The following is a 24,920-nucleotide window of genomic DNA, read 5'->3' on the forward strand; positions in this document are numbered from 1 at the left end:
ACACATTGTATTCACACTTGTTCGCTGGTTTGACATAAGAAATGTATATTTTGATGAAGTGAGCTGGCAACCGTTATCGGTGACGTCACATGCACAGCTCACGACCTTGCTATCAGAAAAGGGGGAGGGCGTAACATTAATAGCACTGTGTTTATCAATTTTAAAATGTGTGTTGTCCTTTGAAAATATAAAAATAATTAGTCCAATGTAGTTCTGTATTTTTACAATGATGTAATATAACTGTGGCTAGCCACCAAGCTAACGCGCGGTGGTGTCTTTTGTTGCTGGAGTGCTCCTCCCTCCCTGCCCCCTTTTTCCTGTGTTACTCCGCCGTGGCGGAAGTAAGTTGTATCGCCGAGGCCTCATCCTTCCAATGGCGACTGCAAACAGGCTGAATAGAAAGCGGGAGCAACCGTGGAGGGGGGTCAGCGACGTGTAACCGAAATTAAATAAATATATCTGATTTTTCTTTAGCAACAAAGTTAGTCTGAAGATCACTCCACCTCTCCAAATCACGGCCGTTTCCATGGCCAAAAGTCGGAACATTTCGCTCCTTGAGTCGGGTAAGCCGCAGAAGTAAACCCCAATTGATGGCTTGATTTACACCAATATCGCTCGTGCTAATTGATTCTTGGACTGATTTCCAGGCTATTAATGTACTCACTGTTCCGTTTCAGAGCTCTATTACTTGATTTCTCGTTTCCTAACAACGGGTCCGTGTCGGAGAGCGGCTGAGGTGAGCTGGCGTGCTTTCACTGGCACACTTTGTTGTATTTCGACATAGTTGACGAGCACTTGATAATAGTTAATATACAGGCACCCTAATCTGGATTGCTTTTCAATTCCTCTCCAGGTCCTAGCAAGTGAACTCGAAGAATATCAGGTCTGTATTTTGGTTGTCTCTGCTTGCTAGGTAACTGCTAACTAGCTGCTTCGCTGTAGGCTGACTGTGCTTATAAACTTGGTGAACTCTTTGGACTTTTTAATATCCCGTTACGTCCCACTTATTTGACATCATCCGGTTTAAAGACGCGTGTACCTGCTTCAATTTTTAAAGTAAATCATCTTTGATAAACTGTTTTCGACAGCTCTTACCGGGAAGATTGGACTGGCTGGGAAATGAACACCCTAGAACATACGAAGATGTGGTAAGATTTAACTTTGTGATTTCAAGTTCAGTGCCGATGCTTGTTATTGTCTTGTGACAGAGGGGGCTGCACGTTCTGTGCTTGTTTACGGTCTTTGTTCGGTTTCCATCTGAACCGCTGATGTAGATCTTTAACTTTTAATGAACTGTAAAGCCTAACTTGTTCGGAAAACCTTAACTGTTTATGGTTAACTTTAGAATGGTCTACCAAAAACCCGCATTAGGATGGGAGTTTAATGTTTTTTGTACCAGCTGTCGTATTGCAGTTAGGGTGGGTTGTTCGGCTTGTCGCTTTGCTGAGACTGCTTTCTCAGCCAATCACAAGCCGAGTTTCTTTGTCTCTGCGTTATTTTGCATGTGACCTGCGCTGTGATTGGTTCTTTAAAGAAAGAGAATATTTGCATACAAACCACGCCTTGAGGAACAAGGGGTGAGAAGTGCATGAAAAAAAATACTTTGTCTGACACCTAACTTGTTATAATGCAGACTCCAGGCACAAATTAAACGTCTAAAATACTGGAGAAAGCTTTTGGTATGATTTTTTTGATTATTTAACAACAGACAATAGTCTTATTTAAAAATACTAAGGTTTATTTGTTTCCAATGTTGAGATATTTGATATAAACAAATCTTATAGATCCGTTAAAAGTATTGGTAAACAATGTAGTTAAAAAATGTTGAAAACATTTGTATAGACCCATGGCACACTTATGTTTATCTTCCAAAAATCCATGCATCTGTGCTGCACATGTTGGCAGGAAATGGCTTTGGAAGCAATGCTAACAAGGAGCTTGAAATAAATAATGCATGTAGACTGCCTTGCTTTTCAATAATTTAATAATAAATTGCCTATTTCATCAGGATTTTACTTAATTCCCCTTTGGGATTAATAAATCCAGGTTCAAACTCAAAACTGAGTAAGTGCCAGAGTTGGTTTGAAGGTGTTTTATCAGTGACTCAATTGACTAGGTTCTATAAGATAACTTTTTTTTTTTTAATCCCTTGGCATTACAGACTGAGTTTTCGTCCATTATATTATAACTAAGAATGATCTGAAACACATAAATAATTTGTAATTGTCTCTTTGATTGCATTTGTACTGTATAAATTTAATATTTTCATAGAAATCGCATTTATTATTATTTTTTTTATTGAAACAAAACAAACAAACAAAAAAAGTGAAAACTGCTGTTTGTAGATACCCTGTGTAAAGAGGCATGGGATAACATTTATTATGATACTATAAATAAGAATTGGATTTTATGAAAAACAAAGCTTGAACTATTGTTGCAACTCTCAAAAACGTGTAGCTATAGCTTTGGACTGGTAAAGTTATGTAAGCTGTTCCCACCGGTAATATTTACTGCCGGTAATGTCAGACAATAGTGAATAAAGGTTGATCCAAAGCAGGAGCCGAACAAATATTTTTCAATTTTATGAAAACTAAAACTACAAACGGTATGGTAAGAGGACCTGGTCCTATGTATGTCAGTCAAGTTTGCAGCTGTACGCCATGTATAAGCTATTGTGAAACAGCGTTTGGTACAAGTATGGGACTTGCTTATAGAGTTTACACTAAAATTCAACAGAATTGTGGAAATATGCTCCTAGCTGAATAGCGAAATTTCACTGCTCTTGTTGTGTTTGCCCTGACAGGTTGCTGCCAACAGACATGTTGCACCCGACCATTTGCTACAGATATGTAAGCAAATTGGACCACTCCTCGATAAAGAGGTCCCATCGTGTGTCCCAGGTGTGCACTCTCTCCTGGGGTCTGGAAAGCAGTCCATGCTTCGGACTGCGAAAGGTACAGGCTTTGTGTATTTTTATGCTCAGGAATGTGAGACGGCGTTTTTGTTACTTTAGACCGCATGAGGAGTTCAATTTGTTTCCATAAAACATTTGTTCAAGCAGAGATTGTTCAGCAGTTGTTTTTTCATTTGTTCATTTGTGAGGAGTGATACCGAGACATCTGTTCCACTCACTCATCTGGCAGTCGGCAGAAGCACATCATGAACTTTCTGATTTTCAGACTGTGACGGTGTGCAGCTCAAAGCTTCATCATATGCAGCCCTTCATCGGGGCAGACCACCAGAGAGGCCTTTGAACCAGAAGCAACCTCCACATCAGGGTAAGTCCCAGTGGTGTGGCAAATGAAACTAACTAGTAGCATATTTGCTGAGAGGTGTTCCGTTCATCTGCTGTGATTTTGTCATTCCTTTATTTGTGGTACTTTGAAGTTTAATATTTTGATGATGATTTCATTGTAGTGCTGTTTTATTTTAAGCTCACCGTTTGTCTGCCACAATAAAGCCACCTTTATCACGTGATGAAGTGTTGGGCCATAATTTTGACATAAAATTTGTTCCATTTAATTTAGTGGCGAGATTCCCTGATGTTACAGAGTTTCTAATCTTTTGTGCATTGAGGGCCTTATTTTCTGTGCATTCTTGTTAAACCTGTTTGACGCACCTGTAGCAGTGCTTCAGCTCTGAAACCTATCCTGCTATGAGAAAAGTAATGCATATATTTGGCTCTAGGGTATTTGGGGTGTTTTACACGTATGAAGTTACTATTTACGGCTTCTGAGAATGTGTCTCCCTCCACACTTTTTAATGCAGATATTTTTTTTTATTTTCTTTCCCAGGCAAATATGAATAAGTATAAACTAAAACGGTTTGTTTGGTGTTTGTGCACACCTTACTGTAACATTCATCACGCCCACTGTGTGTTGTTTGGTTAAGAACTTGGGGCCTGAGCCATAGCTTAATAATTTGTAACAAAAACATTTGAGCTTGACAACAATGCTATCTTAATTTGTAGGTGAAACAGAATTTTGTTTGACGAGCTGTATTGTTTGGAGGCACAATGGCCTACTTTCAGAATCTGTTGTAAAACCAGAAATTACTGCCACTGATGTTTGTTGCATTAGGAATATCTTCAGTCTATGCAATCAGTGCACATCTTAAGGTGGTGGGCCATCAGTTGTGTGGAGGTTCTCGCTTATCTAATAACTCAACATACCAACACATGTTGAATGAGGCTCATAATGTCAGCACTTTTTCAAATCTTACAATTTCTATCTCTGTGCTCCGGTGTGTTTTATTAACAGTGAAGGTACATCGAGGGAGGGAGCTGACCGGAGTGCAACGTTTCAGCTCCATCTGTCCTGTCAGCACATATGAGCACATGCGTCTGCATCGGCGGATCCTGGGACATCTGTCTGCAGTGTATTGTATCGCATTTGATCGAACCGGTCTCAGGATCTTCACAGTAAGATGGAAGCACTCGTCCTAACTGATAAAATATTGGCAGCCTGACTGTTTTCTACATTAGGGATGTCCAATGGTATGCAGATGAAAACTACATACCATACACTTCTGCCTCTTTATGTCTACCAGTTGTTCAAGCAAACACCCACTGGAGTTTGTGTGGGATTTCCTTATGTTTCTAATTGTATCTGACTCCACATGTACCGCTGCATCTTTCAATGAGCTCTCCTCTCTCTTGTGGCAACGCTTTTATGCATATCAGTTTGAGGTGCTTTGTCATTTCCAAGCATATTTTGATATGACCAATTTTGCTTGTAACATTTTATTCCGGTTCCAGTTGAACATGTGTGAACAAACGTACAGCAACAGCAATTCTCCTGCTTTAAAAAGTTAGGGTTTTGCTTTAAACGCTCATAAAATGTAATTTACTTTGTTTTGGCTGCTCTCGGTACAGCTCTATCACAAACAGAAAATTGTTGGGGGATTATTTATTTATTTATTTATTTATTTTTTTTTGAGACCAGTGGTATTTATTTGGAGAGGAAAAGGGCAAAGAGAGAGAGATAGACGAGGATTTGGGGATGGAACTGCAGCAAAGGTGCCAAGGTTGGAAATCAACCTTCAGACAGCTGGGTCGAGTGCTAATAGAACTAGAAATATCCTTTATTGTCCCACAATGGGGAAATGTCTTTGCAAGAGCAGCGAAGTGACGGGTAATAACAGCAGAAAGCCATGGCTTGCTTCTGTTTATGGGGTGTCCGCTCTACATCTACAGGATTCGTCTTCCATGTCGAGTGATATTTGAAAATAGACACTCACATGGCAGAGAGCTGAAACATCCAATACACTCCCTCTTTTACTGCGAAGGTGACTGTAAAGGTTACAAAAAAAAAAGATGAAAATTGTGAAGGAAAACCAATTTCTTTGTGAAGTACGTGTCTGGATTTTGCACTGCAGTACATGTATTGGAAGTCGTGTTTAATCTGGGACTCCGATATCAACCGTTTAAATAGTTCTTTCTCAGGACATCCCTAATGCATGTTGTGGTGTGCTGCTAAAATCTTTTCTACCTGATCTCTGTTTTACCACGTGTCCTGAAGCAGAAATAACTTGTGTCTTTAAGGGCTCAGATGACTGTTTGGTGAAGATTTGGTCTTCGCTCGATGGAAGGCTTCACTCAACATTGAGAGGACACTCTGCAGAAATCACAGACTTGGCTGTCAACTATGAAAACACACTAATTGCTGCAGGAAGCTGTGACAAGACCATCCGTGTGTGGTGCCTTCGTACCTGTGCTCCTATGGCTGTGCTGCAGGGACACAGTGGATCCATTACCTCCCTTCAGGTAAAGAAATGGGCAGCAATAAAAACACCCTGTTATTTATCAATTGGGACTTTCTCCCGTTGTAAAGATAAGAGGAGGGCAGGTTAGGTATGTCGAGGCATTTTTAATATCTAGTTGATGATTTGTAATGCTTTCGAGACTGTATTAAAACTGTTCCTGCTAGGTCTGTTTATTCTCACAGGTGAGCCTTTCTCTTGAGATGGCTCACCTGGAACATTGCGCTATGGTTGTGTTCCATCAGAGAACGGGGTTAGACTTGAAAGCTGAAGAAGAGGAAGGCAAAATGGGTCAGAACATTTTTTTTAAGTACAATGCGCACTACAGTGAGTCAGTGAAAGCTACTTCTGTTTAAATGGTTGTTCTGGCTAAAGTGGAGTCCTAAAACTGAGTCCTAAAAGGAACCGCTTGTATCGAGGAAATAAAGCTCAGACATCTTAAGACATGACTTTTAAAAAGGAAAAATGTTTTTAGGATTTAAGGTTTGTGCTGTAAGATACCAGTGTGATTTAGACTTAAAGAGCATAAATAAAAAAAAAATCTAACACAAATTTCATATAACTTCATACAGTTTGAAGGCGTATATTTGTTTAGATTATTCCTGGTTACATAAGACGTGGCAGAATGCCTTTATTGTTGCACTCAGTCTGGTCTCTGTCAGCTGTTGTGTTGCTGCTTGTTTTCTCTTTTATCAGAAGGAGCCCGGTTGCTACATACTGGCCGATCTTCTGGTGAACGTTAAGTTTCTTTAGATCAGGTTCTCCAACAAGCAAAAGTTGGAAAATGTTCACACATTTCACCAACACGTACATTGGTATGTCATATGCTTCAGTCAGGCAGGGTAAAGAATTGCGTTTTCAACAAGTTGACATTTGTTATGTTTGTGCTAACCTGCTTTTTATTGGTCAGGTGTATTTATTTGCAACTCTCACTGTTCTCTTGCTTCACTGCTGCAGCTGACCTGCCTACGCAGTGTTTTTTTTTTTTTTTCTTTTTCTTTTTTCACCAGGGTCGGGGGGGCGATATAGCTATATTAGATTGTTAAAGATTTTAACTTGCTGTCATCCTGCCAAAGCAGAGAGATTGGAATGTAGTCAATACGTCATTTTCTGTCCATTTTTTTTTATTCCAAGACTTACCTTAGTGTTGCTCTTCATCTGTTAAAGGAAAATGAATTGTGACACATGCTTCTTACTGTAATGTCTTTTGCCAAAGTGTCAGAGCAAATCTTTGTGAGATGAATCGGATATTAACCAAATATTTTAGAGGTATTTTTTTCCTGGGAACTACAACCAGATAAATAAGTTACAGCTTTCTGCATATTGATTGTGTTAGCAATCAATGTGCTAACACACTTTACAAAATAAAAAAGTCTTGTAGAAATACAACAAACGCCACAGTACTTTATAGAGCATTGCAAACCATGTTTTGTTTAGTAAAGCCCCACAACTCAGTTCAGTTATAGCAAGTGTAAAAGTTATTTGAAGACATTCAAGTATTGTTTGATTGCATAAGACTACAACATATCTAGAATTTGATTTTTGTCTGTGATTTGTGAAATACCTTTTATTTAATCATACTATGCAGTAATGAAATGTCACCCACATATGACTGAATAGGTTGACAGACTTCCTATAGATTGAAGTCTGTCAATATAATATACCAATATACCCTGCTAGTCGGACAGTACAGTCTTTTCACCATGCGACATGTTTCTTGATTGAGCAGGTCAGTTGAGGTCTTGTTTTATTTGAAAAACAGCTCCGTTCAGCTTTCACTTCCTCTGGAGTTACTGGTGTAAAAACTTAACCAAATGCAGAAGCCCTGATCCTCATATTTAACAAGTAAACCAAAAGCCTTTTTGTTGGTGTTTATTAGCCAAATTTTGAAGGTAGGTGTTGTAGTGAGTTGGGTGCTGTGATTGTCAGGTCTACCAGTTTTATGAAATGAGATACTCACTGCTTTTTAGGCACTCCAGAAAGCGAAATGAACTTTATGCTCATCTCTGATGACCTGAGTCTGGATTTTTCAGGGGGGGTTTTTCCACCCGAGCTTAGTGGGACGTTAATGTTCAACCCTCTATTATTGAGGAAGTTTCTCTGCATAAAATAACTTGAGTATTCACTGTACCGACCCGCATTTCTTTTGTTGTTAGTTTTCACCTTTTGCAAAGGGCTCCAAACGTTACATGCTGTCCACTGGAACGGATGCTACTGTCTGCTTCTGGCAGTGGGACGTCAACAACATCAACTTCAGGTCAGCATGGCTTCTTTTAGCAGGACAGTGGTGAAAATGAGTTTAGAAATGATTAGGATTAATACAGTCTTTTTTTTTTTTTTTTAAATGAAGGAAGAAGAAAAAAAATGTAACAATGAAAACTGCATAATGTAGATGGTTGTGCAAGAGTTAATGAATTTTATATTTCATTCATTTTGTTTTCAATTATGTTGATTTCAAAGTAACTTACTGACACTCGTCCACACCAGAATATTTTAACAAGAGAAATTGCATACCTTTTTTAAAATTACAATTTAAAGAGAAAAATAAAAATAACTTTTTCCTAAATCTCAAGAATCTTGCCTTTAGTATTTAAAGATTTTTGTGTTTGGGGACCATTTTAACTCTGGAAAGGCAAGAATGGAAAAAAATCTGCTTTTTCCACTTAAAATAAAGTCTATGATGTATTGTAGATACTAGGGAATTTATAAATTAGCTGAGCCGATAATATGTGAAGATAAACCTAAAAAAAAAAAAAGCCACGTGATGTGTTTGAAATGCAGACATGTAGATGGATGCTGATGAGACGGCTTGTGCCACATATTCCTTGACCCCTACATGTTGAGGATGATTCTGGCCCTTTCTGTCACTTGTCTGTCCTTTTCGGTGAAGATTAGCCATCACTGTTTGTGTAAACTTGCCAATATTTTTCTCTGTTCTCCCTAAAGCGATCGGCCACACAAGTTTACAGAGCGGCCAAGGCCAGGGGTCCAGACTGTGTGCTCCTCGTTCAGTCCAGGTGAAGATTTCTTTAAGCATGAGCAAATGCTGAAAGTGTTTCACGCCGAGTTTTATGGATCCTACTACTGTGTTTTCCTCTCCAACAGTTACCTAAGTGGGAACTCATTAGCTTTGGGAAAACCTGAAACTTATCACAAAATGATCTTACTTTCAGGTGGGATGTTCTTGGCAACCGGAAGCACAGATGATGTCATTAGAATATACTACTTGGGAAGCGGGAGTCCAGAGAAGATATCAGAGCTCCATGAGCACACGGTTAGCAGGCTATCTCTTTTCTACCATATAGCAAATACTTTCTAACATGTAAACCTGGCATTTGCATGTAACATTTAAGTTTATAACCACTGACAATATGAGGGATTTTTTTGGGCTTCTTTTTAGGATAAAGTGGACAGCATCCAGTTCTCCCACTCAGGTGAAAGGTATGTGTATTTACTATTACACCGTTTATTTGTGTTAAGTCAGTACTGAGTTAATTGTGCAATGGAAACCGTGTTCTGTCTCAGGTTTGTAAGCGGAAGTCGAGATGGAACGGCTCGAATTTGGAAGCTGCATCAGCGGCAGCGCTGGAGATGCATCCTACTCAACATGTCTGCAACTCTTCCTGGGTAAGGGCTCGAAACATTAATTTCTTAACATAAAGCTTAAAACATCAATTTCTCTTTGTGGTATTTTGATTATTGCTTACTGATTGTGTAATATAAAACTATGGTGTACACCGAAAAGTCCTTTGTCCACATGTATTTTGGTCTTCTGTTGGATAACTGTAACACATAAGATGGAAAATATCTCTCAGGTTAGTTGTTGGAAGAAGTAGTTTGAAATCCAAAAGACAATAGAGGAATTAAGGGTGCAATTTATTGACCAATTTATTGACCAGCCGAAATCGGCCACCCGATGTCTCGGCATCCATTTCCTTAATTTTGGGACATCGGCGATCGGCTGATACCTACATGTGAAACCGATTGTATTCCCGATCTGTCTACCTCAGCAAAGGTCTAAAAATCAACCACTGTCCTCTTTTGCCCTCATGTGAAAGAGGTTTGACTAACGTGCTAACCCACCAGGTCACCTCTTTATGTTTGCAATAAACAACTATTGCCAACTCAGCAACTTTCTTGCTATTATTTAGCAACATTTCAGTCCAAAAAAAAGTATCAGCAAAAATCAGAATCAGCAAATTGGGCTTTTGATCAGCCAGAAAACTACAATTGATGCACCCCTAAAAGGAAGTACAAGAATATACCCAAACATGTTTCCAAACTTTAATCAGTTTTTACTCAACAAAAATATTACTGAAGCTTTATGGTCTTCATCTAAGCTTCTGTTGGCTGTGAGTAGAGACAAATTCAATGTTGCATTTGACCCAGCGATCAGAGTTAATCTTGGAAAACCTAACTGTGATCACCAGCTGATTGATTAGTTCATTCCAATATGTACAGAGCTGAAGTAGTTCTACACAGTCTAACTACATGACCAATCTGCCAGATTGTTTTCTGCCACAAGGAAGAAGAATGTATTTTTTATCGTTAAGGAGAGCCGAGCAACTAAATATTGATTTTGAGCAAGATGAAAGAGAAATGCTTCAGTCGAACAAAAACAGGTCCCAGTATATGTGCTGCAGCAGTGTTATTGGGGAAACTCGACTTAAATTACCATTAGATACAGACTGAAAGTGTTTGTTGAGTTAATGAGTTGGACTGTTTTTGGTGCCAATTTATCGTCGTTTCCTTCTCTTATTAGTGCTGAGCCAACAATCGAAGAGGAAAACTACTTTAAACCCAAAGTTACCATGGTTGCGTGGGATCGCCATGACAATACAGTCGTCACGGCTGTTAACAACCATCTCCTCAAAGTGTGGAACTCCTACACAGGACAGCTGCTACATATCCTAAAAGTACATGTGCCCAAGATTTGTCTTGCTCAGTGAAGAAACCCAACACTAATTATTCCCATTATTATTCTCAAATGAAGTTAATAAATCCTACTGATGTTTTCAGGGCCATGAAGCTGAGGTGTTTGTCCTCGAACCTCACCCCTTTGATGCCAGGATCATCCTGTCTGCTGGCCACGACGGGAACGTCTTCATCTGGGATCTGCAACGAGGAAAAAACACCCGGCATTACTTCAACATGGTACACACACACACACACATTCTGCACAAGCAGGACAGCATCCTTACAGATTGAGAAAGACAACAGTAACGCAGTGCAATTCAATTATTTAGAATTTACCATGAAGCTAATTGTGACAAATGATGGCAGGCTGAGAGCCGAGTTCTTGATTTAGTAGATCATTTGTTGGGGCTTTCAACCATTTACATCAGTGTAATGTTGTTTCTTAATCAAGTTTATTCACACATCTTTTATTCTTTTACCCGGAGGGGGTAAAATACACTTGTCGTGGTCTCCTTTCAAGTACTTTGTTTTTCTTATTCCAGATTGAGGGTCAGGGTCACGGAGCCGTTTTTGACTGCAAATTCACTCCTGATGGTCAGCGGTTTGCCTGCACAGACTCGCACGGCCATCTGCTCATCTTTGGCTTTGGCAGCTCCAAACCGTACGAAAAGGCAAGAAAAATAGATCGAGAAAATTATAAATCTTTTTGGCACAGAAGACGAACCTTTCATACGTGTTTGATAGAGAGAAGTAGTTATTTGGGGGGGGATGTCTACTGGACATTAAAGTGAAAAAAGAAGAGTTTTTTTTATTTTATTTAAATAATTCTTCCCTTGGTTTCCACAGCTTCCAGACCAGGTGTTCTTCCACACAGATTACAGGCCACTGATTCGAGATGCCAATGGCTTTGTATTGGATGAGCAAACACAGCAAGCTCCCCATCTGATGCCCCCTCCGTTCTTGGTCGATGTAGATGGAAACCCCCATCCACCCAGGTATCAGACTGTAAAGGACAACTACATAACTCTCCGTATCGTCCACAATGAATCGTATTCATTTTGATTTAGATAATTAAGAACAAACTAATGTTTTTTAAGTACAATGCCAAATGCAAATTTTAGTACAGTAGTTTATTTTTTTTTAATCGATCTTTAAAAATGACAATAAATTTCCTGTATTAAGATATTACTCAAAAATTGTTACCTTATATTCTGGACGCTTAACAGTATAAGTCGAATCAGTCAAGGAGGAATGAACTTATACCCCGGTGAGACTTAAATAAGTCACATTTATTTAGAAATGGTCGAACATGAGCTTTTCAACAAACTCATGGAATCTATCGACCTAGGCTTTGAAGTTTGCTGACTTCGTTCCAACTCTTCTGGTCGTTCGCTGATCAGGAACACATTGGTTGAAAAATGTCCAGCGCCTATCTTCAGACAATTAGAGTTGATCCCCTGATAAGTTGGCAATCATTTAAATTTAGCATCAAGTCTTTCATTGTCACAAAGTTGCAAATGGACACATGAAGCTCCTCTGTTGCTACATTCTTATATTTTAGACTTCTTGTTCCAGATTGAAAAAAAAAAAAAAACACTATTAGCTTTTACTTCCCTACTGTGTTTCATTTATAGATTGAGAATTTTTACTGATGCCACTTGGTTTTTTGTTTTTTCTTTTTGTCTTTTCCTCACAAAACATTCGGCTTTTTTCCAGATACCAGCGTCTCGTTCCGGGCAGGGAGAACATCGCTGCTGAACATCTGGTTCCTCAGCTGGGATACGTAGCCACTAGTAAGGCTGGAGCTTTACTCATCTTTACAGAAAACATTATATCAAAGCATATAGTTTATTTTTATTTTGACTGAGAAATCAACTTCTAATAATTCATCTACAGGCACCCATATGACTTACAATGGTTCTTGATCGTCCCGCGTCTTCTCTTTAGGTGACGGCGAGGTGGTGGAGCAGGTGATCAGCCAGCAGACGGCAGAACCTGAAGAGGTTTCAGTGAGACGCAGCAGCCTTCTGGACGAGGCGATCCGACAGCTGCAGGCACAACAGGACCGGCAGAACCAGGTCGGGACAGAAGCAGCACCAGCTCCTGACGCCAGACCAGAAGGTCCGGTGTTGGCACCAGCACCAAGTACTCCACGCAGAGGTAGCAGCCATATTCCTCTGCATCGTTTTATATCTGTGTCCTTGAATTTTGTTCATGGATTTTCTTTTGTTTTCTCCCCCTCCCCCGTCCATCCAGTGTCTGTGAATGAGCGAGCAGATGTGCAGTCACCTCCTAATGTGGGTCTGAGACGAAGTGGCCAGGTGGAGGGTGTGAGGCAGATGCACCAAAACGCTCCTCGCAGTCAGATGGCCACAGAAAGAGACCTGCAGGCGTGGAGGCGCAGGGTGGTGGTTCCTGAACTGGCAGCTAGCAACTACAGGTGAAACAATTCAACCTAAAATATTTCCAGACTTTGACTTTAAGAGACCGTGATTTAAATGCTACTTTGTGATAAGTTTTCTTGGTGACTCGGGGTAGGTACAACTTGAAACGTAAAGGACTTCATAGTACCACTTTAGTCAAGGATACAGATGTTATAATCTTCTGTGGCAAAAATATATTTTAGGCTAAGTTCAGATGTTTGTAGTTTTCAATTTTTATTAATACGAAAGAAACCCAGAAGTTGAAGTTGGTTTCTACGTGATAGTTAATTGCTATTTTTGTCACCTTTATCATAAATGTTCTCAAAAAAAATAACCAATGTGTAAAATGTTTCAGGAACCAGGAGGATGTTCGCACAGCCAGAGGAGATGAGGAGGTTTTCCTGTACAACACAAAGAAAAGACGGATTATCTATGGCAGCTTTCGGGTAGGTCTGCTGTTGCTTTGCTGCGTTAGTCTCAGTTTTAGCCATTTTTTGAAGAAGAGCTTCTCTGCAATTTCATTATTAGTTTTAAAGAATAAAACTTGTATATTAAGATTTATTACATACAGACTGTAATACATTTTTATCCATCCATCCGTTATCTAAGACAACGGATGGATGCAGGGTTCTGAGGGGAGCTGGTGTCTTTCTCCTAATATATTTTTATTTGTTATATAAATGTGATGAACAGACTTTGCTTGAGCCTCCAGCCAAGCCTCGCTTTAGCATCTATTACTAAGACGTTTTTCTTCCACTCAATGATCTATGAATACTCTTGGATACGTCCCTCTGTGAACATTCAGATTCTTCAGCATTTGTGACTGTTAAGTCAGAAGTCTTCCCCATGGACATAGCAGAAGTCATTTCTGAATTAAGACGTGTTTCTTTGGTAATACAGACCAATTAAATAAATTAGAATATTACTGAAATCCAATTTATTTTAGCAGCTTTATCACTGAGTGAAACACGGTATGTATGTTAATTGAACACTGATGGATGTGCCGATGCGCCGAAAAACATTTTTGTTGAGATGAAATTGTGTTGTAGTTGGTTTATCCTGTGCAGCAGTCGATCTGTTTGGCGTTTCTTGATGCTGACTCGGTCCCATCCGTCCTCAGGATGATTCAGACGAAGAACCTTCGGCTGCAAAGCGAGTTCACAGCCGCAGAGGTTCCTCAGATCTTATTGAATTCTCATGTGAAGAAGGCGAGGAGACGGCTAGTTCAGATATTCACACTGAGGTAATTCACTGTCACTCTTCTTGTCAGTTTGTATTGATATGACCCACATCTCTGTGGCTCCAGTTTATTTTTAACCTTTTTCCTTTTTTGTCCCAGGACAATGACATTGATGGCAGTGAACTGGATACCTCCAATGATGAAGAAGAGTGGACCAGTGACAGCTCTAAGTACGATTCCTTGTGCTCTTTTCTACCAATTGCTTGAAAGATACTTTTCTTCAGCTCCTCTGTTTTAGACCATTGTCACCTCAGATGGCTCTCTGAGGCTCCTCTGGTCGCTGTTGCCAATTGAAAACGTTTCGTGTTCTGATTGGGCAGCCATACATCCAGCGAGTACTCTGACTGGACAGCAGATGCCGGCATAAACCTGCAGCCCTCCACGCCACTGTCGTCACGTAAGCGAGTGAGGTGCAGACTCAGCAGCTCCGAGGACGAGGAGGAGGAAGACAACGAGGAAGAGGAGGAGAAGCAGCAAAGTGAGGAGGAGGAGGAGAAACCTGTGAAGAAAAGCAAAGAGAAAGCTAAGAAAGCCAAAGCCAAGTCACCCCGGGTGAGTTTACCGCTGCTGCTGTCGGGATCTAAATAGATTAATTTGCGTTGATGCTGTTTTAATTGGGATAAAGAAAGGTTTTGAAATCACTAAATGGTTTACCTGTTGTGCTCCAATCAGCGTCCAAAGCCCCGACCATCGATTAACAGAGAAGTGTCAAACGAGTTCAGGCCGTCGGCGTGGATCACCGATGTCATTCCCAGGAAGTCTCCTTTTGTTCCACAGATGGGCGACGAGGTATCAGACCTTTAAAATGCTTTTTCACTACTATTTTCACCACAAGTTACCACAAAGTTGATATAATATGCTGCTAGTCTTCATAGGCATTGAATCTTGTGTTTCTCCCAGGTGATCTACTTCCGCCAGGGCCATGAGGCCTATGTAGACGCTGTGAGTCGCAGTGAGCTCTATCCCATCAATCTGGAAAAACAGCCGTGGAAAAAAATGGAGCTGCGGGTAAAACGCATAAATCATGTTCAGAGCAGCATATAAAAGGCCATTAATTGTGTCCATGTCTTACGAAAGTTGCTGAGGTTCTCGTTAAACAGAACCGATTAAGTGAAAACCTTCATGTTTTCCAGGACCAAGAGTTTGTGAAGATCACCGGTATTAAATATGAAGTTTGCCCTCCAACGCTTTGCTGTCTGAAGCTGACTCTCATCGACCACGGCACCAAGAAAATCACAGACAAGTCATTTTCTATCAAGTAGGCAGCTCATGTTGAATTTCATGAATGCATATTAGTTGTACGATTGTAAAGATTAATACTAATGACAAAATATCATATTCCGTTTAAAAATTCTGTCTTTATTTGACCGTTTTTTTGTTTTGTTTTTTTTCTCTAGGTACCACGACATGCCGGATGTGATCGATTTTCTGGTGTTGAGGCAGAGTTATGACGAGGCGCTCCGTCGAAACTGGCAGCCAAGTAAGTTCTTCTTTTAGTGTAATCTTTTCTAAATCAGTTGAATTTTGTTTAGTCTTATTTCAGTAATGAATTCAAACTTTTAAACATATAAAGAAATAAATGTTACCAGGTACTGTGGGGTTACTTATGTACGTGATTAACTGTTGAATTGTTAAATGTAGAAAGTGGTCAGAATTTTCACTTCTGTTGTTCTTCTTCTATGGTAGATGACAGGTTTCGCTCAGTGATCGATGATGCCTGGTGGTTTGGGACCATCGTCTGTCAGGAGCCCTACCAGCCAGAATACGCAGATAGCCTCTTTCAGTGCTTCAAAGTCAGGTGGGAAAAATAACTGCCATCATGTCCAATCAAAGCATAATAATAATAATAATTAACTACTTTGACATGTTTAATGGGTGATCAGTGGTAGGGAAAGTAATAATGGTTCATTTTTGGAAGTAACAAAATAGTTTTTGTGGAGTGACGGTGGTACCTTTTGCATACACGCGTACACCGTTTTAAAATCATATTCAAGTCTTAAAATCTTCACTTCAAGATATGATGTTACATTTTTGAACTTTGCATATTATGATGTAGCTTTTATGACTCTATTATCCTATTGTATGTCATTATTGTCTAAGTGGCAAAAGCCAGGAAAACGTCTGTACTTGTCCAGAACTCTGTGGTCCTTGCAGCAGAAGGTTTGGAAGTGTCATTTTAGCGTTTTAAATTCTGCTAAATGGCGCTGATTTCTGTGTGAATGTTTGCGTTTTCAATAGATGGGACAACGGAGAAACCGAAAAACTCAGTCCCTGGGACGTGGAGCCTATACAGGACGACGGTAATCCCAGCTCAAGTATTTTCAGAAAGTCGTCTGTTCGCACTGTTTTGCTCGCGGCCCCTGACGACAAATTTCTAATCTCGTCTCTGCTGTTACTTTGCAGCCCAGCCCCCAGACACAGATGGAGGAGGTATCCCTGCGACAGCGGAGGAGATGAAAGAGCTGATGTACAAACCTGTACCAGGGGAGTGGGGCGAGAGGAGCAGGGACGAGGAGTGTGATCGCATCATCGCCGGTATCAACCAGCTCATTACTCTCGGTGCGTATGCCAAACAAGATGAAGTGTCTGTTCTTTGTTGGCTTATTAAGCCGCCTTCTTATAAATTGCACTGATCTGCCTTTCTTTGTGCTTTTAATGCAGAGATCGCAGCTCCGTTTTCTGGTCCGGTAGACTTAATCCAGTATCCCACCTACTGCACCGTGATCGCCTATCCCACCGATCTGGGCACAATCAGACTGCGGCTCATCAACAGGTTTTACAGGTGTGCTCCTCCAGTCATGTTTCACTCCATCCACCTTATAATCAGCAAAGGTTATTTTGTTTCAGTCTATTGAAATCTGAATAAATTACGTTTTGTTGCATACGTTCCCCTCTGTGCTTGACAGGCGCCTCTCTGCATTAGTTTGGGAAGCCAGGTATATTGCACATAACGCCCGCACTTTCAATGAGCCAAGAAGCAAGATTGCCCACTCTGCAAAAATCATCTCAAGCGTTCTCCAGAGATTTGTCAAGTAAGATCTGTTGCATGTTTTTCAGATAGTTTGTTTGTATTTTATGTTTTGAATGGTCAATTGGTGACACTTTATAAGCTCAATATATTCTGCATATTTTCTTGTTGTGTTTTTCTAGTAATCCAAGGTGCACGGATATTTTGGAAATCTACAGTGTTGTGGAGGAGATGGACGATGATGATGAGGCAAGTCTTCAAAGAATAATGAGTGAGAATAATAGTTCAGTGGAAAAAAAAAAAGTCTTTTGTTTTACAAAATGTTGAAATGCTGCAGGTTTGATCAGGTCTCATTGGAAAGGGTTGATGTTGGCTGCAGCTTTGGCAGAATGTGGCAACCTGAGCAGTTTTTATATTTTATGTGTTTTCAGAAACAGTCTTTCTCATAAAAGCACTTTGTAAAATTACCTTAGCTTCCCTGCGAGCTGAAATAATAGAGAAGTTGTAACCTTTAACGACTGTTTATATTAATGCTGTGGCATGCTCGAGATAAAACAGCCAGCTTCACTTAGAGGTGCAGCGGCTTTGAATGATGGTTCCCCGGTGAACGCAAGCCATTGAATTGAAATTGAATCGCTTTTATTTATTGTTGACTTGATTTCTGTATTTTTTTAAAACTTGAATTTGATTGTAAATGATTATATTGACCAACTCTGGCTCTCTTCAGGAAGAAGAAATGGAAGCACCAGGCACATCCTCAGGACATAGACTACGTCAGGTAAACAAGAAAAACTAACACTGACTTCATGCAGAACACAGCACATCCTTACGTTGATGCACTGCTCAGAGTTTCTGATAATTTTCTTTTCTAAAACTCTGACCCTGAATTAAAGACTTCAGTTAATTCCAACTATTTCTGTTCAAGTTACTAGAAGACACTTTTCTAAAACTTTTTTTAATAAATTGAAATGTTAACTGCCTTTACAGGAAAATGAAAGAGAGAGAACAGTGTCTTTTCACAGATTTTAAAACGGACATAATTATAAAATTAGCATTTTCTGGGTAAAGGGTGGAGCTGATTTCTCTAGAAAGTAAGAGATATCATGAAGTCTTTAACAATGTTAATGTCCATTTGTTAATCTCTGCAGCACTCAGTGGAGGTCTTGCCAGACCGAGATTCTTGGAAGGAACATTGTAGGCATCTAGTCAACTATATATTTGAATGTGAAGACTCAGAACCGTTCAGACAGCCTGTGGATCCTGAGAACTATCCTGTAAGTGAACATCAGCTGAGACTGCAAATCCAAACAACTCCAGGTTTTATTCTAAGCTTTGAAGGCCTTCCAAGTCATGTCTTGCTTATGTTTCCAGGATTATCTTGACATTATTGATACTCCAATGGACTTTGGCACAGTGAAAAGGACTCTGGAGGAAGATCGCTATGAAAACCCTATAGAGCTGTGCAAAGACACGCGCTTAATATTTGCCAATGCCAAGGCTTACACGCCCAACAAACGCTCCAAGGTAGGCGATAATTGCTGCTTGGGGAGGGAGCGTTTATCTCTTCTGGCGTCACATTTGAGATAAATTTACTGAGTCGTCAGGGATTTTCTTTAACCGTCTACTTCTTTTAGATTTACAGCATGACCTTGCGACTCTCTGCCTTCTTCGAGGAGCAGATCAGAACAATCATATCGGAGTACAAAACTGCCGTCAAAAGCAGTGACCGGCTGCGCCGCAGTCAGAGGTTTCGCAAGAAAATGCAGCAGCAGGATCAGTCCTCAGCCACAACAAGGTTTGTCTTGCCTCATCTGTGGTTGGCTGACAAATTCAACATACTATGGATTCTGAATGCTGTGCTCTAGTTCTGTCTTGTTACAACTGGTTTTCTTTTTTAAGTCCTACCTCAACCAATCATTTTCTGTTTCTAGAGCCCATTTTAAACAGGCATGTAGATCATGGTTCAATAACAAAAATAAAAACATCGCATTATGTATAAATATGGCATCCATTTCTAAGGCACGATTTGGTACATTCTTCTATTTGATTTAGCAGTACCACTGTGTTGTCTCATCTCCAGTGCTGTCGCTTGATTTTAAAATAAAATAAAAAATAGTAATAATGTCAAGATCTGTAATTAACCACACTTGGATCACAAACTATATGTTGACAAAATAAGCATTTTCGGTTCAAAAACCCTTTCTGCTGCTAATTTATTGAATAAACAAACATTAGACCTTTTGGGCTGTCTGGTCTGTTTTCATTACCTACTGCATATTCTGCATGTGTTCAGGTATTAAAAACAATATTGTATTTGTGTGTGGACAACCGAAAGAGCTGACTTTAGGTACAAATATATGTACCATCAGTCACACCCTCGATAGTCTTTTGAATGTCTGAAAAATAAGGTAAAAACAGGAAGTTTTATAGAAAGTAGACTTTTAAAATGTGCAGTCTAAAGTAAAACCAAAAGGCTGAGACAAAGAGAATCAAAGTATACAGCGAATCCTACTGAGAAAATAATTGCTGGATTTCCCGAGCTAGTGTCTTTGTCATGTTGTAGTTACTGTAACAGCTGGATGTCAAACTACTAAATGTTTCTCTCCCCTTTCGCCCCACCAGTCACAAAAAGTCCGCTGTTAAAACTCAGGAAAAATCGGAGTCGATGTCCATAACAAAATCTACCTCAGCCAAAGTGTCTGTTCCTGAGAGAGCGAGGCGGAGTCGAGGCAGAAGCTCAGGTCTAAGCTCCTCAGAGGACGACTCCGGCTCCAAAGCTGCCTCATCCACAGCAGGTACAAGCAAACTTTGCTTCGTCATTGGTTTTATAACAGCAGCTGAAATGTAAACCGTATACGCAGATTAGCGTTATATTCTGCTCTTGACGCTTCTAGACTACAAATTGGAAGTGTAACTTAAATATTTTGACCCACAAATCCTTATTTTCTTTACTTTGATGGGGATGTGTCTGCAGTCACCTCTGCAATTATTGATGCAAAGAGCAAGAGTCTTACTTTGGAAAGCGGAAAAGGCAGATTTACAGCTACAGATGCAATACCTGCGTTTTTCACACTTAGGAAAATTTTATTATCTTGGTTATGCTGATTGATTCTCAAAACTTAAGTTTTTTTTTTTTTTTTTTTTTTAGCAGAGTCTGAAAGCGAGAATGAACAGAGTGATTCAGATGACGAGGAGACGCGTCCAGCGTCTTCAAAGCGTCATCAAAGCAGACACAAAGCCAGAGTTACAAGAAGCAAAACTTCCAAGAAGAAGAAGAAGAATCAAAAAGGTCAGGAGTAAACTTCGCCCAGATGACATAGGTTTGTCTTTAAGTCATCTATTAAACAAATTAACTTTGAAAATGTGTTTTGTGGCTAGCTGATAAGAGTGACAGTGAAGATGAGGAGGAGGAATGCGAGAGTGAAGGAGAGGATGAAGAAGATGGAGATGTTTCCTCCAAGTCTTCGGACCATCAATATACCAGCAGAAGCACAAGGCAGACCAGAAACAGAACTGCCAGAGACAGAACAAGAGCAGGTGAGACACATGACAAAAGACCAAAAGGCTCTCGTTGTCAGAAAATTGTAATTCAATGTTACTTCTCTGCTCTGAGACAACATGGAAAGGCAGGTGTTGACGGCCTTCAATGTTCCGAATGGCTCTTTTTTTTTTTCTTTTCAGAAGGCAGAGCAGAAATGAACGGCCACAGCAGCAGGGCGTCGCGTCGAGAAAGGCGCCATCAACGCAACTCTGACCGAGCCTCCTCCCATGACTCGGACCGTGGAGAAGAGGTGACCGTTCCCAGGTTCCTCAAGAGAAAAACGGCGAGGGCCGCTGTCAGTAAGATGAAACAACTGGAGGCATCCGATGAAGACTACGAAGAGGAAGAGAGGAAGCCGAGAAGCAGCAGCTGGCTCCGCCACACATCTCGTACTGGCAAACGTAGTGCGGTGATCCAGAGCAGCTCTGAGTCGGACGGAGAGTTGTCGACTGAAGGTAAGCAAAGATTTTAAAGTCTAGAACACCGCTGGAAAATATACATAAATTTAGACTTTTACTGTTTTGTGCCAATTAAGGGTGGAGCTTTACCGTTTTGTCTTCTTAAAACATTTCTAGGTTCCCAGAATACTAAGGAATCTGACAGCGAATCCATGGGTGAGGAAGATGGCACTGGGAGTGAGGTTTCATCTTCTTCCCAGATTAAACAGAATGGAGTTAACAAGAAAACCAAACGCACTGCCAAAACAAGGAGAAATGGTGACTATTTTTACATTTTTACATTACTGCATGTTTTTATAATCAGTTTCATGATTTTTTTTTTTTTTTTTTTTTTTTTTTTTCCCCCTACAGATACGTTGTCCCAAGTGAATGGACACAGTGGAAAAAATAAATTTGAGAGCAACTCTGAGCAAGAAGAAACTGCAAAGGAGGAGGAAAACCAGATACCTCTGTCTCACAAACCGTCTAGAAGCACTGCTGGAAGAAGTAGGATTGCAAGCGAGGAGGAGGCAGAGAAGAGCAATGAGCGCCAAACCACACGGAATAAAACTCCTGTAAGTTCAGATGAAGAGTACTGTGCCAAAAAACGGCCTCAACAAAATGGAAGGACTGATAAAGAATCATTCCAAAGGGACTCAAAGAAAAAAAGTAAAGTGTCAGCATCAAAAAGCCAAGACAAACAAAAATCTGCCTCAACAAAAACATTGGATGGTGGGGAATCCGATGAACTCAGCGATCCTCCTCCAAAACGATCAAGCCCACAGAAGAAAGGGACGAAGAAAGCGGAGTTGGAAAGAAGTCCCTCCAGCGATGGGTCTGACCTTGAAATAAGGAAACTAACGAGAAGCAAAACCAAAAGGCCTCACTCCACGTCGGCTTCGGAAAGCTCTGAGGAGTACAAACCCCGGAGGAAGTCGTGGAGGAAACGCTCCACTGGATCGTCAGACGAAGAGTTGGATCATTCCGATGACGCATCAAAGAGACGGCTGAACCTTCGCGCTCTACCCAAAAAGAAATACATAGTTGATAACTCTCTTTCCGAGGAAGATGTGACAGGAGAAAACCAGCGGAGGCAAAGAAACGGCAACAAGAGAGAGTTGGAGTCGAGGGAAGAGGGGTACAACACAAGAGTGTCCAGGAGAACGTCTCCCAGTGAAGGAAAGAATCAGGTCACTTCCAAGAGGAAACGGATTTACACCTCAGACTCTGAGGACGAGGAGGAAGACGCGCAGAAAGGGCCTCTAAACAACAGCAATAGTAACAGCAGGTCGGACTCCTCCAAGAGCTTTAAAAGGGAATCCAAGCAAGATGGCAAAGAGAGTGACACTTCATCCCACTCTGATTCCAGAGAGGAGGAAGAAGAGGAGGACGACGTTCAGTCAAACAGGAGGAGGAAAAGCCTTAGGCAGCCAAAGCCTAAACGGAAGGAGAGCTACAGCAGCAGCAAACACAGTTCAGACTCGGAAAGCAAGCCGATGTTTTCAGCCTCTGAACACTCCTTTTCCAGCTCAGGGTCCCACAGCAGTCCAAAGAGGAGAAGTCGCACGCGAACGGAAAGGCCCACGAGCTGCAAGCTCAGGCTGCGGCGCCATCAACGCATCTCAGAGGAGGACAGCGAACCACAGAGACGCGTCAACACTCGGAACCGAGGCAAGCGGACCGTTAGTTACCGCGACAGCGAATGAAAGCGCGGCTGGAGGCTTCACAGTGAAGACGGGACATTTACTGGACGGGTTGGGGACACTTGATGGCCAAGTTATGGTAGTAGCACTGGAGTCCTCAACAATAAAATGCTGTGAATCTGTTTCATTCAGGGATATTATTTATATTTTCTATGAAAAACATGTTTATAGATGTATTACAAATTCAAGCATTTGAACTGCTAGTTTTCACAAGGATACAGGACAAACATCACCTGCTGTTGTGGTGGTTGTGATTTGGCAGAATAACAGTTTCTGGGGAATCTTGTCGGCTTGGGTGCTATCCTAATATACCTCTGTTTAATCGAGCATATTGCTGGCTTGCACTAAAACACTGTAATGAGGTATTTCATACACTAGTTTTGCATTAGAAACTCAGGGGTCAACTAAGTTTACTGTAGTCTGGAGAGATGCAGTTTTTTTTTTTTTTGTTGTTGTTTTTGTTTTTGTTTTTTTTTTAGATAAGGTAAGGACGATAAATGATTCCAGATTGGCAGATGTCTGAGCACATCGACGGGATCCAAAAAAATCCACGCCTACATTTTTGACTTCAGCACTCCTTTGTAAATCCACACACCTGAAGCTTGACTGTATTGTGAGGTGAGCCAAATGAACTCTTCCCCACACGTTTCTTATTTTTCTTATTTTGTTTTGCTTTGTATTCTAGTGAATAGATGTAAATACGTCATTGAGATTTAACAATTAGTTGCTAGCAAAGCGCTTATTTAAATCTGACCGGGGTTGTCAACTTTTTTCTGTTTTTTTTTTTTCTTTACCTTTAACTGCATTTTCTTGCCATGTGTCACAAATTGGTACTTTTTTTTTTGCCAAGTACGAATAACCAAAAGTACTTAAAGCAAGATACTGCAATTTCTCATATTGGGAAGATCTTTTATCATTGTCCTGTGTTACCTACTTTCAGTATTAAATTCTTTTTGCAGAGTTGACTTAAATATTTTCCCGGCCATGTTTTTTTTTTTTTTTTTTGAGGACGTTTCCAAATACCTTTGCTTGGTGACCTTTTGCTCAACGTTTTTCGTACTACACCTTTAATAGATTTCACAGTGAAACTGTTCATAAAATGTGGTTGTGGAGTGCAATGAAATAATTATTCCTGCCATGAATAAAGACATCAGTTCAAGGTGTATTCTATGTCTGACTCAATTTCTCCTTCTGACATACAGGACAGCCAGATTTATTTAATACATTTGTCCCTTGAATCATTGGTTCAAGGGACCAATGAACCAATGAACCTTGAACCAATGATTCAAGGGGCTGATTTAAATTCACGTTCTAATCTTTTTTTTATTATTCTCTACTAGATATGATGATGTGTCTCAATGATCCATTAACATTTTATTTATTGGCAAGAATTAAAAATATTCTCTGTACGATCAAAATGGATGTCACAAAATTTTGATTATGCACAGTGCCTACCAAAAGTATTAATACCCCATGATCATTATTTCTAAAGATATTTTGTTGCAAATCCACAAAAGTGTTTGTGTAAATATTTTTTTAAAATTTTATTTTGGATTTACAATACGAAGAAGTTTATAATGGAAGTAAAGAACATTTTTTCACTAATCTGAAAAGTGACGTGTGTATATAAATTTATTCATGTGATGGCTCTAAATAAAATCCATAGAAATAATTGTCTTCAGATGTCACTGATAGAAATGAAAGTCGGCATGTGCAGTTTATAATAAAAGTATAATGTAAATCATATTGAGAATCTATGGAAAAACGAATAATTTTGTAAGAACTAAACATGAAATGCAAGTAATATTAGATGGTTTTAAAGTAATATTCGCATAAAATTACTATTAAAATGCACAGGAGTTTGTGGGTGTAACATGTCGAAATGTGACAATATCAAGAGGTGTGAACGTTTAAGTGATACAATTTTATTT

At 40.1% G+C, this 24,920-nt stretch overlaps 1 protein-coding gene across 2 annotated transcripts; it reads left to right on the plus strand.

Annotated features, from left to right (window-relative positions):
• Positions 1–229: 229 nt before the first annotated feature.
• brwd1 (bromodomain and WD repeat domain containing 1) lies at positions 230–24,154 on the plus strand. Of its 2 annotated transcripts, none has more exons than XM_015028554.1 (44): positions 230–563; positions 678–736; positions 854–883; positions 1,089–1,148; positions 2,804–2,954; positions 3,180–3,278; positions 4,260–4,420; positions 5,543–5,764; positions 7,917–8,017; positions 8,707–8,777; positions 8,934–9,034; positions 9,161–9,201; positions 9,286–9,387; positions 10,523–10,676; positions 10,780–10,914; positions 11,220–11,348; positions 11,524–11,672; positions 12,394–12,470; positions 12,625–12,837; positions 12,934–13,117; positions 13,456–13,546; positions 14,221–14,343; positions 14,440–14,510; positions 14,661–14,892; positions 15,013–15,129; positions 15,241–15,348; positions 15,474–15,598; positions 15,738–15,820; positions 16,027–16,138; positions 16,579–16,640; positions 16,744–16,899; positions 17,002–17,122; positions 17,247–17,372; positions 17,491–17,557; positions 18,036–18,086; positions 18,457–18,582; positions 18,680–18,832; positions 18,943–19,103; positions 19,931–20,103; positions 20,457–20,597; positions 20,687–20,845; positions 20,990–21,304; positions 21,425–21,565; positions 21,659–24,154. In XM_015028554.1, the coding sequence occupies exons 1-44, from the start codon at positions 527–529 to the stop codon at positions 22,990–22,992; spliced, it is 6,624 nt and encodes a 2,207-aa protein (XP_014884040.1). In that variant the 5' UTR covers positions 230–526; the 3' UTR covers positions 22,993–24,154. The 2 variants fall into 2 exon arrangements, with proteins under 2 accessions (XP_014884040.1, XP_014884041.1); XM_015028555.1 differs by having other exon boundaries at positions 232–563; positions 20,460–20,597.
• Positions 24,155–24,920: the final 766 nt, after the last annotated feature.

This window comes from Poecilia latipinna, unplaced genomic scaffold (assembly GCF_001443285.1).
Source record: "Poecilia latipinna isolate Pla-1442-1.1 unplaced genomic scaffold, P_latipinna-1.0 Scaffold129, whole genome shotgun sequence".
NCBI classification, from domain to species: Eukaryota; Metazoa; Chordata; class Actinopteri; order Cyprinodontiformes; family Poeciliidae; genus Poecilia; species Poecilia latipinna.

Coding starts and splice junctions, on each gene's coding strand:
- brwd1 (XM_015028554.1), top strand. CDS start 527: ATGGCCAAAAGTCGGAACATTTCGCTCCTTGAGTCGG. Junction 11,349..11,523: donor GCTCCAAACCGTACGAAAAG/GCAAGAAAAATA, acceptor TGGTTTCCACAG/CTTCCAGACCAGGTGTTCTT. Junction 13,547..14,220: donor TTATCTATGGCAGCTTTCGG/GTAGGTCTGCTG, acceptor ATCCGTCCTCAG/GATGATTCAGACGAAGAACC.